The 13,300-nt window shown below is 46.1% G+C and overlaps 1 protein-coding gene across 1 annotated transcript in view; it reads right to left on the bottom strand.

Annotated features, from left to right (window-relative positions):
- Positions 1-11,589, bottom strand: part of LMNB2 (lamin B2) — a 36,952-nt gene extending 25,363 nt beyond the window's left edge. The window contains exons 1-2 of the mRNA XM_053999648.1: positions 10,833-11,589; positions 2,255-2,391 (exon numbers count right to left, since the gene is read on the bottom strand). Of these exons, the coding sequence (XP_053855623.1) occupies positions 2,255-2,391; positions 10,833-11,069 (374 nt within the window). The 5' untranslated portion in view covers positions 11,070-11,589. The remainder of the gene's footprint in view (positions 1-2,254; positions 2,392-10,832) is intronic.
- Between the last annotated feature and the right edge of the window lie 1,711 nt (positions 11,590-13,300).

The raw sequence follows: 13,300 nt of genomic DNA, 5'->3' as shown, positions 1-13,300 counted from the left end.
TTTGGGATCACTCCTGGCCAGACTTTTCTGGCATCCTTAAATCTCTCCTCTGAGCTTGAAAGATAGAGGCAATAGTAGTGAATATAAACTTATGCAGTAAGGTACTCTTCCGTTACACAGTTCTCAAAGCAAGTTTGGTCTGAGAGAAGCATCATCTGACTGTCAGCATAGACAGGGAAGCTTCAGTAATGAGCTAGATGTCAAGTGAACACTGCAAACCAGAGTAAAAATTGAAAGTTGCACTTACAAGAATCATATTTAAAATCTGGCCACATCACAAGCTAGACACTCCACGAACACTCCAAGAACATTACAAGCATCTCAATGGACTAGAAGGAATTAAGTAGAAGAAACTCTGAAGCTGAGGAATTCAATTCTACTGCTATGAACTATAAACACAGAGAGAAACCCAGAAAACCAGGTATTTTTTCCCTCATCTATCGCAGAAGACAAGCAAACAAAAAGATTAAATTAGTTTGGTAGAATTGATCAGTGAAGTGACTGGTAAGGGGCAACTCAGTTGTCCAGACAATGGATGAGGGAGTGATCCAAGGGAAAACACCATCTCCATCACTTTACATGCACAATTTTCCACAACAAGGTATTTGTAAAATCTCTTAGGGTTATCAAAAGTCTAAAGAACAGGAATCAACTGGATTCTCACTACCTGCCAAGTGAAGATACTTCTAAGGATACCTTAATCAAAACAGAGAAATACCATCTTGCAGAACACGAGAGGTAAACCAAATTCCCAGTTACTACTGTTGCTCTCTTATAGAGTTTGCTTTAAAAGCCAAGCAAGAAGAGTACCTGCTGTCAGAAGACAAGAGAGACAACCTTAAAGTCCATGTGATGCCAACTGCCATGCAAAATATACTAGCCAAAATAAATGCCAAGACTGCTGGCCTGAGGCTTTGAAGAGGAAAAACAGTCCCAACAGGAACATCCCAGTATGGCCAGATGGGATTCACCTCACTGCACTTCAGGTGTTTTACAGCTGACCTAGTTACCGAAGGGGCTTTTCATGGTTAACAAAAGCCAGTTAACCAAGTCCACAAATACCAGCACACAGCTTGCCTGACCACGTGCAGGCCTATGATATTAGCCATGCTTCAACAGACTTTACACCGACTCACTCAACTGCAGATGCTTACACTATTGCTATTTCATGTTTGGACAGTTGTTTTAGGACAAATTCCAAAAATATCTCCAATGGCTGACTTTAAAAAGAGGGCCCAGCAGAGAAAATGAGTATCCAGTGATACAGCAAAATTTACAGAGAAAACATGAAATACTTTATCATAAATCAACTAGCTAGTCAGAAAAAAAAATAAAAGACAGGAGAGGGAAACACTTAAGTCCTTTTATAACCACTTAGCTGCAAATGAAGAGAGACGAGAAACTTAAAGTAGGCCTTAATGGCACTGCCAGATTAAAACCTATTTTATGGCTGACAACATTGATAAACAGGTGATGTACATAATGACCTGCTCAGGAAAAAATTTGTAATTCACAAATCTTATATATTAAAATAGGTAGCAAAATTTAATTAGAAGCAAAAATTGATTTTTCCACTACATATATTAACTTTTAAATGAAGTTTCTACTGCTAAACAATATTTGATTACAAATAATTCCCATGGGAATTGAAATAATGGATTCTACTTGGCTTCAGGAACTAGTTTATTATGCCAATACTCTGTGATGCAAACTGAACAGCAGTTTAAAAAAATTTAGTCAGTACAAGGTCTTCTCCCAGCACATTTACATTGTAGCTTCATGTCTTTTCAAGGCAACCCTGCTTCCATATTCCCAAACTGCTCAGGGCCAACCTTTTCCCTTTTCTTCCACTTCTCCCATCAGTCATACAGTGAACCAGACAATAAAAATCATTAACCCTCCTTGGATGGAGCAATTTTAATCTAGACCTCTTTCTCAATCCAGTTTACCAAGCAGCTGCACACATGCACGTTCACATAAGGGGAGGACAGGACAAAGCAGGCACAGCCATTTGCTCGAGTCTCATATCACATGACATTCATCATACATTTACAAATACACTTGTGTATATACTGCTGGAATTACGTGTTCTGACCAGTTGTACCAACAAGCTGAAAGATTTTCCCTCTGACAAACCTGTATCTTCTCATGGATCTGCTTCCAAAAGGTGTTTTAAGAAGCATCATTAATATAATTTCCACAGCAAATATTGCCCACTCTAATTGAAAGAAAAGAAATTGAATACTCTCCTTACCTTTTATTGAACTCCTCAAGTTCTGCTCTCAGTTTTCCTATTTCAATTTGTAATCTAGCCCTCTCTTTGGCAGTTTCATCCAGAACTCTTCGAGCATCAGCCAGTTCAGACTCATAGAGACTCTTGATTCCACTCACCTAAGGCGAAAAAAAAAGTATTTGGGTATGAGAACATCACAACAACTACCAAAGAACTGAAACATAGGACCAGGTTACACACAAGTTTCTTTGAAAAAGGGTGCATGATATGATTTCTGCCATTTAAGAACATTCTATATTGAACATTTTCCATTAACGAGCAACCCAAAGATTTAGTTTTTATTACCACTGCAACAAAGCATACTATGTTTGAAATGTGCAAACCTTCCCAAGAGATAAACTGAACTAGATCAGTGCACCTTACAATCTTAACTTCAATTACTTGCCCTTATTCCCAATACTGCTGCTTTGGGAGATTTTTTTTTAAACACGTGAAGACATTTTGTGGAATAAAAGCCCAAGGTCCCATTTTTACTCTGCTGTTCTTCCACTACAAAGCTATAAAAGGTCTGAAACCAGATGAACTACAGAAATGTGAACTGTTCGGAAATGAGCTTCCACTCTTGTTCTCTATCTCAGAGGGTAAAGAACTACAGACTTCTCCCTGTCCCAAAATAATCTATCATATAATCAGCAATACAGACTGCATGAGGCACCACGAAATCTTCTATACCTTTATATTTTTTATAAGGCATGATTATTTCAAAGTTATACCAGACAGTTAAAATGTACAGACCATGTAAGATTGCTACTTTTGCTTCTGTGAAAGGATACCAGAACAACTTTCATAGAATCATAAAATATGCTGAGTTAGACCTGTCAGGAGCATCGAGTCCTACTCCTGGCACTGCATAGGGTACCCCAACAATCCTACACTGTGACTGAGAGTGTTGCCCAAATGCTCCTTGAGCTCTGGCAGCCTTGGTGCTCTGAGCACTTTCCCAGGGAGCCTGTCCAGTGCCCAACCACCTCCTGGGAAAAAACCTTCTGATATCCAAGCTAAACCTCCCCTGACTCAGCTCCATGCTGTTTCCTCAAGCTCTCTCATTGGTCATGAAAGTGTACAGACTGGTACCTGCCTCTCATGAGCAGGCTGAAGACTGCATTGAGATCTCCCCTCAGTCTCCTCCAGACTGAACAAACCAAGTGCCCTCAGCAGCTCCTCATACAACTTCCCCTCTAGACCCTTCCCCATCCTTGTGGCCCTTCTTTGGACACTTCTCTATTAGCTTAATGTCTTTTTTATACTGTGGTACCCAAAACTGCCCCCAGAACTCAAGGTGAGGCTGCTCCTATGCAGAGCAGAGAGACAAAATCCCCTCCCTCACCCAGTTGGCCTGATGCCCCTAAGGACATGGTTGGCCCTCCTGGCTCCAGGGCACTGCTGACTCAGATCCAAGTTGCCATCAACCAGAACCGTGAGGCCCCTTTCTGTAGCCCCTCTTTGGCTTCTTGTTCCCCAGTCCATCCACACAACCATGGCTGCCCCATCCTAGGGGCAGCATCTAGCACTTGCCCTTGTAAACTTCCCATGGTTGGTGATTTCCCATCTCTCTGACTGGTCAGCATTTCTCTGGAGGGCCTCTCTGCCCTTGCAGGTGTTGACAGCTCCTCCCAATTTAGTGTCACTGCCAAACTTTCATAGAATCCCTCTGAGTCCTGCATCCAAGGATCACTGATGAAGATGTAGATGGGCTAAGGTTGGAGACGCATGGAACTCCACTTGTGATCAATGTCAGCCTGATGTCCCTCCATCACTATAACCCATTGTGCCCAACTCACGAGCCAGGTCCTCACCCAGCATGTGACAGGGTTATCCAGCTGTACGCTGAACATTTAGTCAGGTGGATCCTGTCTCTCTGAAGCAGTTGTGAATCCTGAAAGACAGTTCCACAGTCAAAGAATCAAAGAACGAGTTGGGTTGGAAAAGACCTTAAAAACCATTTCACTCCATCCCCTGTGATGTGCAGGGTCACTATCCCCAGTTGTTCCAAGCCTCAATCTGGCCTGCACACTTCCAGGGATGGGGCAGGCACAGCTTCTCTGAACAGAGGAGAGGTGCAGAATCCCCCTCCCCTGCTGCCCACACTAGGGGCTCAGCCCATCACAGAGGGGGTTTGTAGGGGCTAGTGCCCATGGTCAGGGCAGGTTGAGCCTCTCACCCACCAACACCCCCAAGTCCTTCCCAGATTTGACTCTCAATCCATTCTCCACCCAGCCTAAATTTGCACTTGGGGTTTTTGTAGAATCCAAAACTCTGCTGCCAACAGCAGTTGTGTAATCCAGAGTTGCTCTGCAGGATCTGCTTGGCTATCCTCAAGCCCTTCACTCTCCCCACACCACCTTGGCTCTGATGCCACTGACAATCACTGTCTTGATCTGAAAGACAGGTGTCTGCCAAGGAAGGCAGAAACCTCCCTAGGGATGGAAAATGTGACCCCATTCTCCCCAAATTATTATAACTTTGAAATTATGGGACTTTCAGGCAAAGATGGGAAAATGAATAACAGCTCTTTACTAGTATGTGTATCTATAACAAGGCAAACAAACAACAGCAGCAGCAGCAACAACAAACAGACCCAGTGCCAGCCTGAAGCACAGACCCAGTCCCGGCCCGAAGCACAGACCCAGTCCCAGCCTGAAGCACAGACCCAGTGCCGGCCCGAAGCACAGACCCAATCCCAGCCTGAAGCACAGACCCAGTCCCGGCCCGAAGCACAGACCCAGTGCCGGCCTCTCCCGGCCACAGGCACTTTCTCCTTTGGTGCAGTTCCGGGCACAGCCGGCAGGGGCGCCGGTGGCTCCCGGTCGGGCGGGGCAGGTGCGATGATTCCCCCGCGGCCGCAGGGGGCGCTGTGGCGCGGGCTCAGCCGCCTCTCCACACGGCAATGGCTGGCGAGAGAGGGAGAAGGGGCTTCGTTTGCAAGCCCTCAGTGGGCAGCCGGTCTCAGCGCCACTTGGGAAGCTGAATGGCCTGCAGCAGGGACCTCAGGGCAGCAAGCTGGAACAACAGTGGCAGGCTGGAACAGCAGTTGCCACCCAGGGTGGCAAACACAGTGTAGCAAAAACTCAGGAGCTGTGCCAGGAGAGGCCGGGGTCAGGGAGACCCAGGGAGTGTAGCAAAAAGCCTGAAGCAGACCCCGAAAACAGCGAGGCTGGGCAGTGGCAGCTGGGAGACGCTCCTTCCCAGGAGCTCAGGGTTCCAGGTTTTCCCCTGGGGCACCCGAGTAGATGAGGGTCCTTCCCAGTGAGGTTAGTGTTGAAAAAGGTCACAGTTCAATGGCTGCTCTTATAAGCAAAGGCTTATACATGGCAGCAGAAGCAGTACAGGACAGAACTCCACGGTGGCAGCAAATTCCCCATGCAGTAGCAGCAGCCCAACTGCCTGCCTTCTGACCCCGAGAGCGAGTGAGGAGCTGAGCCCAGCCCCTGAACCTCCAGCCAAAATCTCATAATGTCTCTGCACTTCTCAAGAGAAAGCCCTCCACCTTAGGTACTGCAGCGAGCTGCAGCTCTTCTGCACATCTTGACCCTTGTCTTTCTCAAGTATCTATAGTTCCAGTCTCTTAGGTAACAAATGGGAGAAAAATTCCATAAGAGAAAGAAAAGGGAAAAAACCCAACAACAACAAAATCCAAAACCAAACCAAACAAAAAAAAAAACCTCCAAAAAAACCAAACAAGCAAAAAAAACCAACAACAGCAAAATAAAAAAAAAACCAAAAACAAACAAACAAACAAAAAAAAAAAAACAAAAACAAAAAAAAAAAAAAAAAAAAACAAAAAAAAAAAAAAAACAAAAAAAAAAAACCAAAAAAAACCCAAACAAAACCCACCCCTAACCTCCAACAATCATCCGGAGCCATGCAATTGTGTCTGATACTCTTCAGGTCCCTCTTGTCACTAGCACTGGTCCCTTTGTTGAAGAGCAGAAGGGATAAACTCATGGCCACGTGAGCTTCAGCAGACTCTACAATGCCCAGAATACAAACCCTGGGAAGCAGCAATGAACATTCCCAGATGACAGGTTAGGCCAGCAAATGGGTCCCTCAACTGAGAAAATGGAAACCCCATCTGAAGGCAATGGAAAAAAACCCAAAATGTTCAGCAGAAAACAAAAGGACATCCTGCAGCCCAATCCACTTCATGTCCATGTGCGCCCAAGCGTAAATCTTCCTGCATAGAGGCAAACCTAGACACCCTTATTGCACTACAAATGTGCTTTCATTTTTTTACCCCTTCTTTTGCCGGCAAAAGACCCTGTGAGTTTGTAATTGGGCAACACAGGAACAAGGAAATAGAAAAAGAAAACAGAGATGCTTCCATAGCAGTCTCTGAAAGATACAACTGCTGGATGCTCTCACCTACCTCTGCTGGGAGCATTCAAAGCTCAGCAGGCAGTGGGTCAAGGGCAGACACACCAACACAGACCCTCTCAAAGCAACCCCACTCGAAACAAGCTGCAAGATGTCACTCAGTGAAGACTTGAAACGCGTCAAGAAGGCACTGAACCAACATGCTAGGCAAGAAATATTTTCCAGCCAACCACAAGTGACTCCAGACAAATTTGGTGATGAAACATTAATCTCATAAGAATACATTAATGTGCAAAACACAAGTGTATTCCCACCAGGTGTAGCTTAGTTTGTTCTTATTTAGCCAGTTATAGATTGACAAAGGACTGCCAGTCAGCTATGGCTCAGGCCACCAAGAACATCAGTCAAGTTCTCAAGAACAATGAAGATGTGCATTACGTCACCTCACAGATGACATCTACAGTGCCAGAAAACCATTTAACTCAATATTTCAGAGGATGCAACTTGAGCGACCCAATGTCCACAGCAGCATCTAAGCATGTATTTTGCAGGTGACGACTAGGCAACACCAGGACCTCATATCCTGGTCATGACAGTAGCTCTGGTCACCACACATGATGCACACAGAGGGCATGGTAGCTCCAACACTGGCAGGTAAGAGGAAACCATGTGAGATTGCAACCATCTGCACTCACACCCACAGAGATGGAAAGACATGGATGAAGAGGGAACCCCATAGATCCTGCTTTTGTTACAAGGGCAATCACCATCAGCAGCTGAGGTTCCCAAGGATCTTATTTTTCTAATTCTCCTTTAAGGGGGTGAGCACAGTGGTGTGTCCTCAGAACAGTGCAGTAATCCCTCCTGTCCCCATCAAAACATCTGTTCAAGAAGGCTACAACCATAAGCACTGCAGGAGAGGGCACGGAGTTAGTAAAAGGGAATTGAGGAGAGCTCCAGGACTGTTCTCTTACTTCTTCCAGTATGTCCCCTCCCAGCCTCACAACTTATGTTATTGCAACAGTGACCCCAACACAGTGACAACAGCATCAGTCATGTACTAAGGATGTAGAAAAACAAGGGGATAAGCTCAATTTCTCTTCTGTCACAGGCTAACTTACACAAGGACAGTGATGGAGGAAAGCAGAGAAGGAATGAGGACAGAGGTTCCCTCAGCCACAACATCTACATTTGTCTGAGGGCTTACAGCATATACTTTTTATCTGTCTAGATGCCTACTGCATACAAGTAAAGCAGCATTGGACAAGGTTAGGAAAAAGGCTATAATTAATAAAGAACTAAAGATGAATCAACTGCAAAGCTCCTTTTCTCTGCTGTTAAAAGATGGCAGCCCTGTGTTCATCAAAAAGAACAGGAATGAAATTTTTCTACGACCATGCTGAGACTGCCACACAAACAGCTGCTTTCTGCAATCTTGTTCAAATTGGTGATTGAAACAATGAGGAAGAAGAACATCCTGATCAGCTGATGATTAAAGAATCTCTGGCAGAAGAATGACTACAGTCCTTGCCTGATCAGCGTTAGTAGAACTTCTCTCATCCAGAAGACACTACCCTAAACCAGAACTTTGAGCACAGATCAAAAACTATTCCCACACATGCAGGGTGGGGGCAGGGGGTGTCAGGAACGGTCACCCATTACCAAGGACATGTCATGTCAGTAAATAAGTCTCACCCAGCTCAGGTATGGTCCCTGTGGGACACTGGAGTGACAAGCAAAGAACAAACATCTCTCTCATGATAACCATGGTTCTGTATACTGCTTGCCATAGCTATCCTTAACCTTGAGAAATCCACCTTTGATCATGGACCCCATCATCTGCTCTCTAGGCAAAAGTCTCAGGTAGTAACCAATAGCCCACTGGTGACCAGTTCTACCTGTCTGCCTCCCACAATGTGCAGGATACCACCTACGACAGTGGCAGGTGATTTCTGCCATTACCAAAGAAAAGCCAAAAATAATAGAATATTCAATTAGGTTTTGTAAAAAATAAATAAGATCAGACTCAAATTTACACACAGTTGAGGACAACAAACACGAACTTTCATTTTGAACACCGTGGAAAAAGAAAATAGTCTCCTATAAGCATGCAGAGTGTAGATGCTTACATATATAAAGATTTAATAATGCAGAGAGAACAGTATGCAAATTTCACTGGACTACGTTTCACTGTGCTTCTACACAGAAGTTAAGAGCTGCTTTGGGGTTTGTTTGGGGGGGGTGTGGGATTTGGAGGGTTTATTTTTATTAATATCTTATTTCACACACTAAGCCTAATCATTTTATGAATGCAAATTCCAACAGTTAATAATTGTTAGAATTTGCTGAATTGTCAGCAGAAAATCCAATTTACTAGGTTAGTCCCAAAAGTGAAAGGACAGGATTCTTCCAATCCAATAAATTGAAAATCTGACAACTATGTGAAGGCTTACTGCTTCCACAGTCCTAAACCAATGTCCACTACCCAGTACTAAAACAATAAAACTATAAAGTTTCCTTTTGTGCACATATACAAAGAATAAATAGAACTTCCTAAAGGGATGAGGAAAGTATTTAACAAAGGTGGTCCAGAAAAAAGCCAAAGCATTAGTGCAAAAGAAGAGCCTGATGATTCCTGAAGAAGTTTATTATGTCTAAGGATTAAGACCTTTTTGAAGTCTGGATGAAAAAATCGGAGACAGAAAGCTCAAAGTAACCAAAAGGTTAAAAACTAACCAAATATTCTCCAGTTTACTTTCTGATTACCGCATCAGAATACTTTTCAGAATTGCTCACACAGAACTCTGTTACAAGCTGGGTTACACTCATGTTAAAAGTCAAATGAAATTATATCTACATTGTCTGCTTGTCCTCTTACTCTTGCTACATGTGTGCTGTCAGTAGAATTACAGTCTGCCTCTCGCATTTCAAAGGGATACACCTTCTAGCCTCCAGCGATGTACAGCTTAGAAGTTCCCTAAATTAGATACGTTTATTTTGTTTATAGTATGATTTCACACGGCAAGTGAAGTTTCATGCTTAGCGATTTTGAAAGCATGGAAGTTGCAATATATCATTAAGTGATACAAAAGGACTTTAAAGGTACTTCGGTTTTGGGCATATATGTGCTGATTGGAGGTACTCCAAACCATCTCCAAGTAAGACACTATAGTACCTGCTCTGCTTAAACTAAATTAAATCAAACCCTCCTCCCAACACCCCGAGCACCATTAAATCAGCATCTCAAGGGGTGAAAAAAGGAAAAAAAAAATTAAAAGCTACACAGTGGCACAGCGATCCATCACATCCCAGAAGTTACAGTCCAGGCTGTTTATTGATAGGCTTTCCACAGCATCTTAACATGATCTCAGTGGTGGGAAGCCGCACCTTGCTGAGACGCTTTGGGCTTGCACAGGACGGGACTGTCCCCAATGTGTCACCGACTACATCCTTCCGCCATAAGGGAACGAGAGTACCGCGGAAAACAGACACCACAGAATAGGAAAAGGCAAGGTTTAGAGAAAAAAAAATCACGCAGTTTTGCTTCCAAAATTCGAGGAAAAATCAGAGTCGCTTACACGGACCTGATTCCGAGTATTTAGGGAGTCTGTAAAAGATTTCCTACTGTCAGAGGCGAAGCCAGTTTAAACCCTTTCAAATCTCCCATCCCATTGCATCAGCCATCAAGACAGGGGCCGTAGGGGACACCCGACACACCAGTACCAGAGTACGCGTGTGCTGTGGGCGCAGGACATTGGAGGGCTCGGACGGCCCGCGACCCCGGCCGAGCCCCGCCCGTGGCCAAGGGACCCGCAGCGGCTCCGCGCTGCAGCCCGGCCGGCGCGGGAGCCGCCAATACCGCCCGCAGCGCCGCGTCCGCCCCGCTCCACTCCCGCCACCTGCACGGGCTCCTCCCCGTGCCGAATCCCGGCCTGAGCTACCTTGAATGTGTCGCCAGTGGCCCCTCAGCGCGACACCGCAGCCAGAGAGCCCCTGGCCGGCCCGAGGGGCCGCGCGGGTAGGGGCTGGGTCTCCATAGCCCCCGCTCCCCGCGCGGCGGACGGGCATGGCGCGGCGGCCACACGGAGCCGCCACAGCGCACCCCGCGCCGCGCAGAGAACGGGCGGGAACTGGCCGGGCGAGACCTGGGCCGCGGACCTGCCCCGGGACGGAGGCGGGAAGCGCCCCACGAGCAGTCGCTGCTGGCCCCCAACTGCGGCCGTACCTCCCGGGTGGTGACCTCCTCCTTCTCCGATATCTTCAGCAGCAGACGGTCGTTCTCCAGCTCCAGCGCCCGCACACGGTCAATGTAAACGGCCAGGCGGTCATTGAGCTGCCGCAGTTCCTCCTTCTCCTGCAGCCGGGAGATGCGGGTCGGCGACAGCGGGGTCCCGCCGGGGGTGCCGCGGCTCGGAGTGCCTGACATGGCGCTGGGCTGGCAGGCGGGCGGGCAGCAACTCATTCAATCCCGCCGAACCGGGGGAGGGAGCGCTAAGATGGCGGGCGGGCGGCCCCTCGCGCCGCGGTGCCGCCTGGGACATGCAGTCCCGGCGCCAAGATGGCCGCGAGTGCAGCGCTGCCTACCGTTCTGCGCCCGATGAAGGCTCGCGGTTGCCGTTTGGACTGCGCGTCAAGGACAAAACCGAGCGTGGGGTCGGCTCTGAAGCGAAGAGGTTTTGGTGGCAACTGCGGAAGGGGCCGGAGCGACCAACAGGACTGACCCTCACCCGCTCCTGGTGGAGCAGCAGCCTGGATCCCTCACGGGGCTCAGGCCCGTGGGCTGACGGGTTCCCTGAAACGGTGTATTTGTGTGTTTTCACTGTAGTTCCCTAAAATATCGTCCACAGCCGCCTGTGCGCTGTGTGATTTTGCTCTTCTCTGCTGTCGGCTCTGCACAGGAGAGGGTCCAGCTCTTTGCTGAAATGGAGAAAACATGGATTGGACGTCCCCAAGGTTGATGTTTTTAGGAGTGCCTAAAGAGTGATGGTTTTTGGCTACGTAGTCAAACTTTGTACAAACTAAAATTCACTGAGAAGTTTTCTGTTCTTGAATATTTGGAGTTGTATTCTTCCCCAAAACCCCAAATTCTGTCAGTTCTTGTGCATTAACTAGTATAAACTGGATTACCATTCCCAAAAGCTGTTCCTGGTCTTGTGTCTTTCAGCTAAAAGGGAGGGCTGAGAAAAAGAAGTTGAAAAAACAGATTGAAAAGATAGACTGTCATCTGTATGAAGAGCAAAGAGAAAAAGTAGCAAGAGCATTATACAAAGATGGGAGTATAGGTCTGGATAAAGAAACAGAAAAGACAGCAAGAAAATACAACATACAATGTGAAAACTTAGGGACCCAGGGTGAAAAAGTAGGTAATAGTTATTTGGTCTCAAAATAGAACTAAAACTATCCTCATGTGAAATCCTGGTATCAAGTACACCTCAAACTGGAAAACTTTGGAATAAAAACAGGAATTCTGGACGCTTAATATCCATGTGGGCAAATAGCTGTAAGTCTCTCTAGCAATCACTACATAAATCACAGTTTTTCGCCTGAATGCATTTGCCTCAAAATGTGCATGTGATAAAAAACTGGCTGTCTTGGCTGTGTGAGACAGCAGAGTGCCTGTCCCACCAGCTCAGGCATCACCTCTCCTGGGACAGCGCTGAGCTCACCTCTGTCTCCTACCGAGAGCCAAGGGTGGGAATTTCCACACCAGTCTGTGGAGTTGTGGGTATCAGTGGGTTCCCCGGAGGGTGTTTATGAGTGACAGCTAAAATGGAAGCAAGACCATTCCCCATGTACTTTCTGAAAGGCACAACCTCTCTACATGAAGGTCACTGCCGGCAGGGCGCTGCCAGTGAGATCTGATGATATGATGAGCGAGTTAGCGTGAAATTCAGCTTTCTGCCTGAATCGGGAAAGGAAGCAGAGAGCAGAGACTACAAATCCCAGGATGCTGTGGTTGCTACTCGCAGGGAGGTCGGATCCTGCCCCATCCGCCTCCTGCGCCTTGTTCCGGCCTCACTTGGGAGTTGCAGTACAGTACCGTGCGTGTTTTGAATTTTGGCGCCTGTCTGCAAACTGTGACCGAACTGCTGCTGGACCGACTCCAGCCCCAGCCCCAGCCCCGGCCCCTCCTCCTGCCTCACGGTCATCTCTAACCCCACTGTCTTCCCCCGAGCAAACCTAAAACAGACCCCTGAGCATCGAGCCCTGCACTTAGAGTGACCTTTTTCTCTCTTTAACATTCAGTTTCCAACACTACCAAATTTGTGGAATACCAGCTATAAACTCTGTTTGTGTTAAGACAGGAAAAAATATTTTAAGAATGCTGAAAACCTCTGTATAAGCATTTTTGGGTTAGTTAATTTCTCTTCTTATTTGATGTGATCATCTGTGCATCTTTCATATTTTAGAAATTATTTTAAGCTTTTTGCCTAATTTTGATTGATAATGTAAACCAGATGTAAATCGCCTTTGTTCATGAAGTTGAGAAAATGGCTTAGAAACTTTGTTACAAGAGTTTGTGCGCTTTGGAATTTGTTGGGGTTTTTTGTTTGGTTTTGTTTTTTTTTTGTTTGTTTGGTTTGGGTTTTTGTTGTTGTTGTTGTTTGGTTGTTTTTTTGTGGTTTGTTTGGTTTTGGGCTGGGGGTTTTTGTGTGTGTTTTTTGTTTGTTTTGGTTTTTTCTGTTTGTTTGG

The sequence above is a fragment of the Vidua macroura genome, chromosome 26 (genome assembly GCF_024509145.1).
Source record: "Vidua macroura isolate BioBank_ID:100142 chromosome 26, ASM2450914v1, whole genome shotgun sequence".
Taxonomy (NCBI): domain Eukaryota; kingdom Metazoa; phylum Chordata; class Aves; order Passeriformes; family Viduidae; genus Vidua; species Vidua macroura.
The sequence above is the reverse complement of the archived record's forward strand: the minus strand, read 5'-3'. Positions and strand labels throughout refer to the sequence as shown.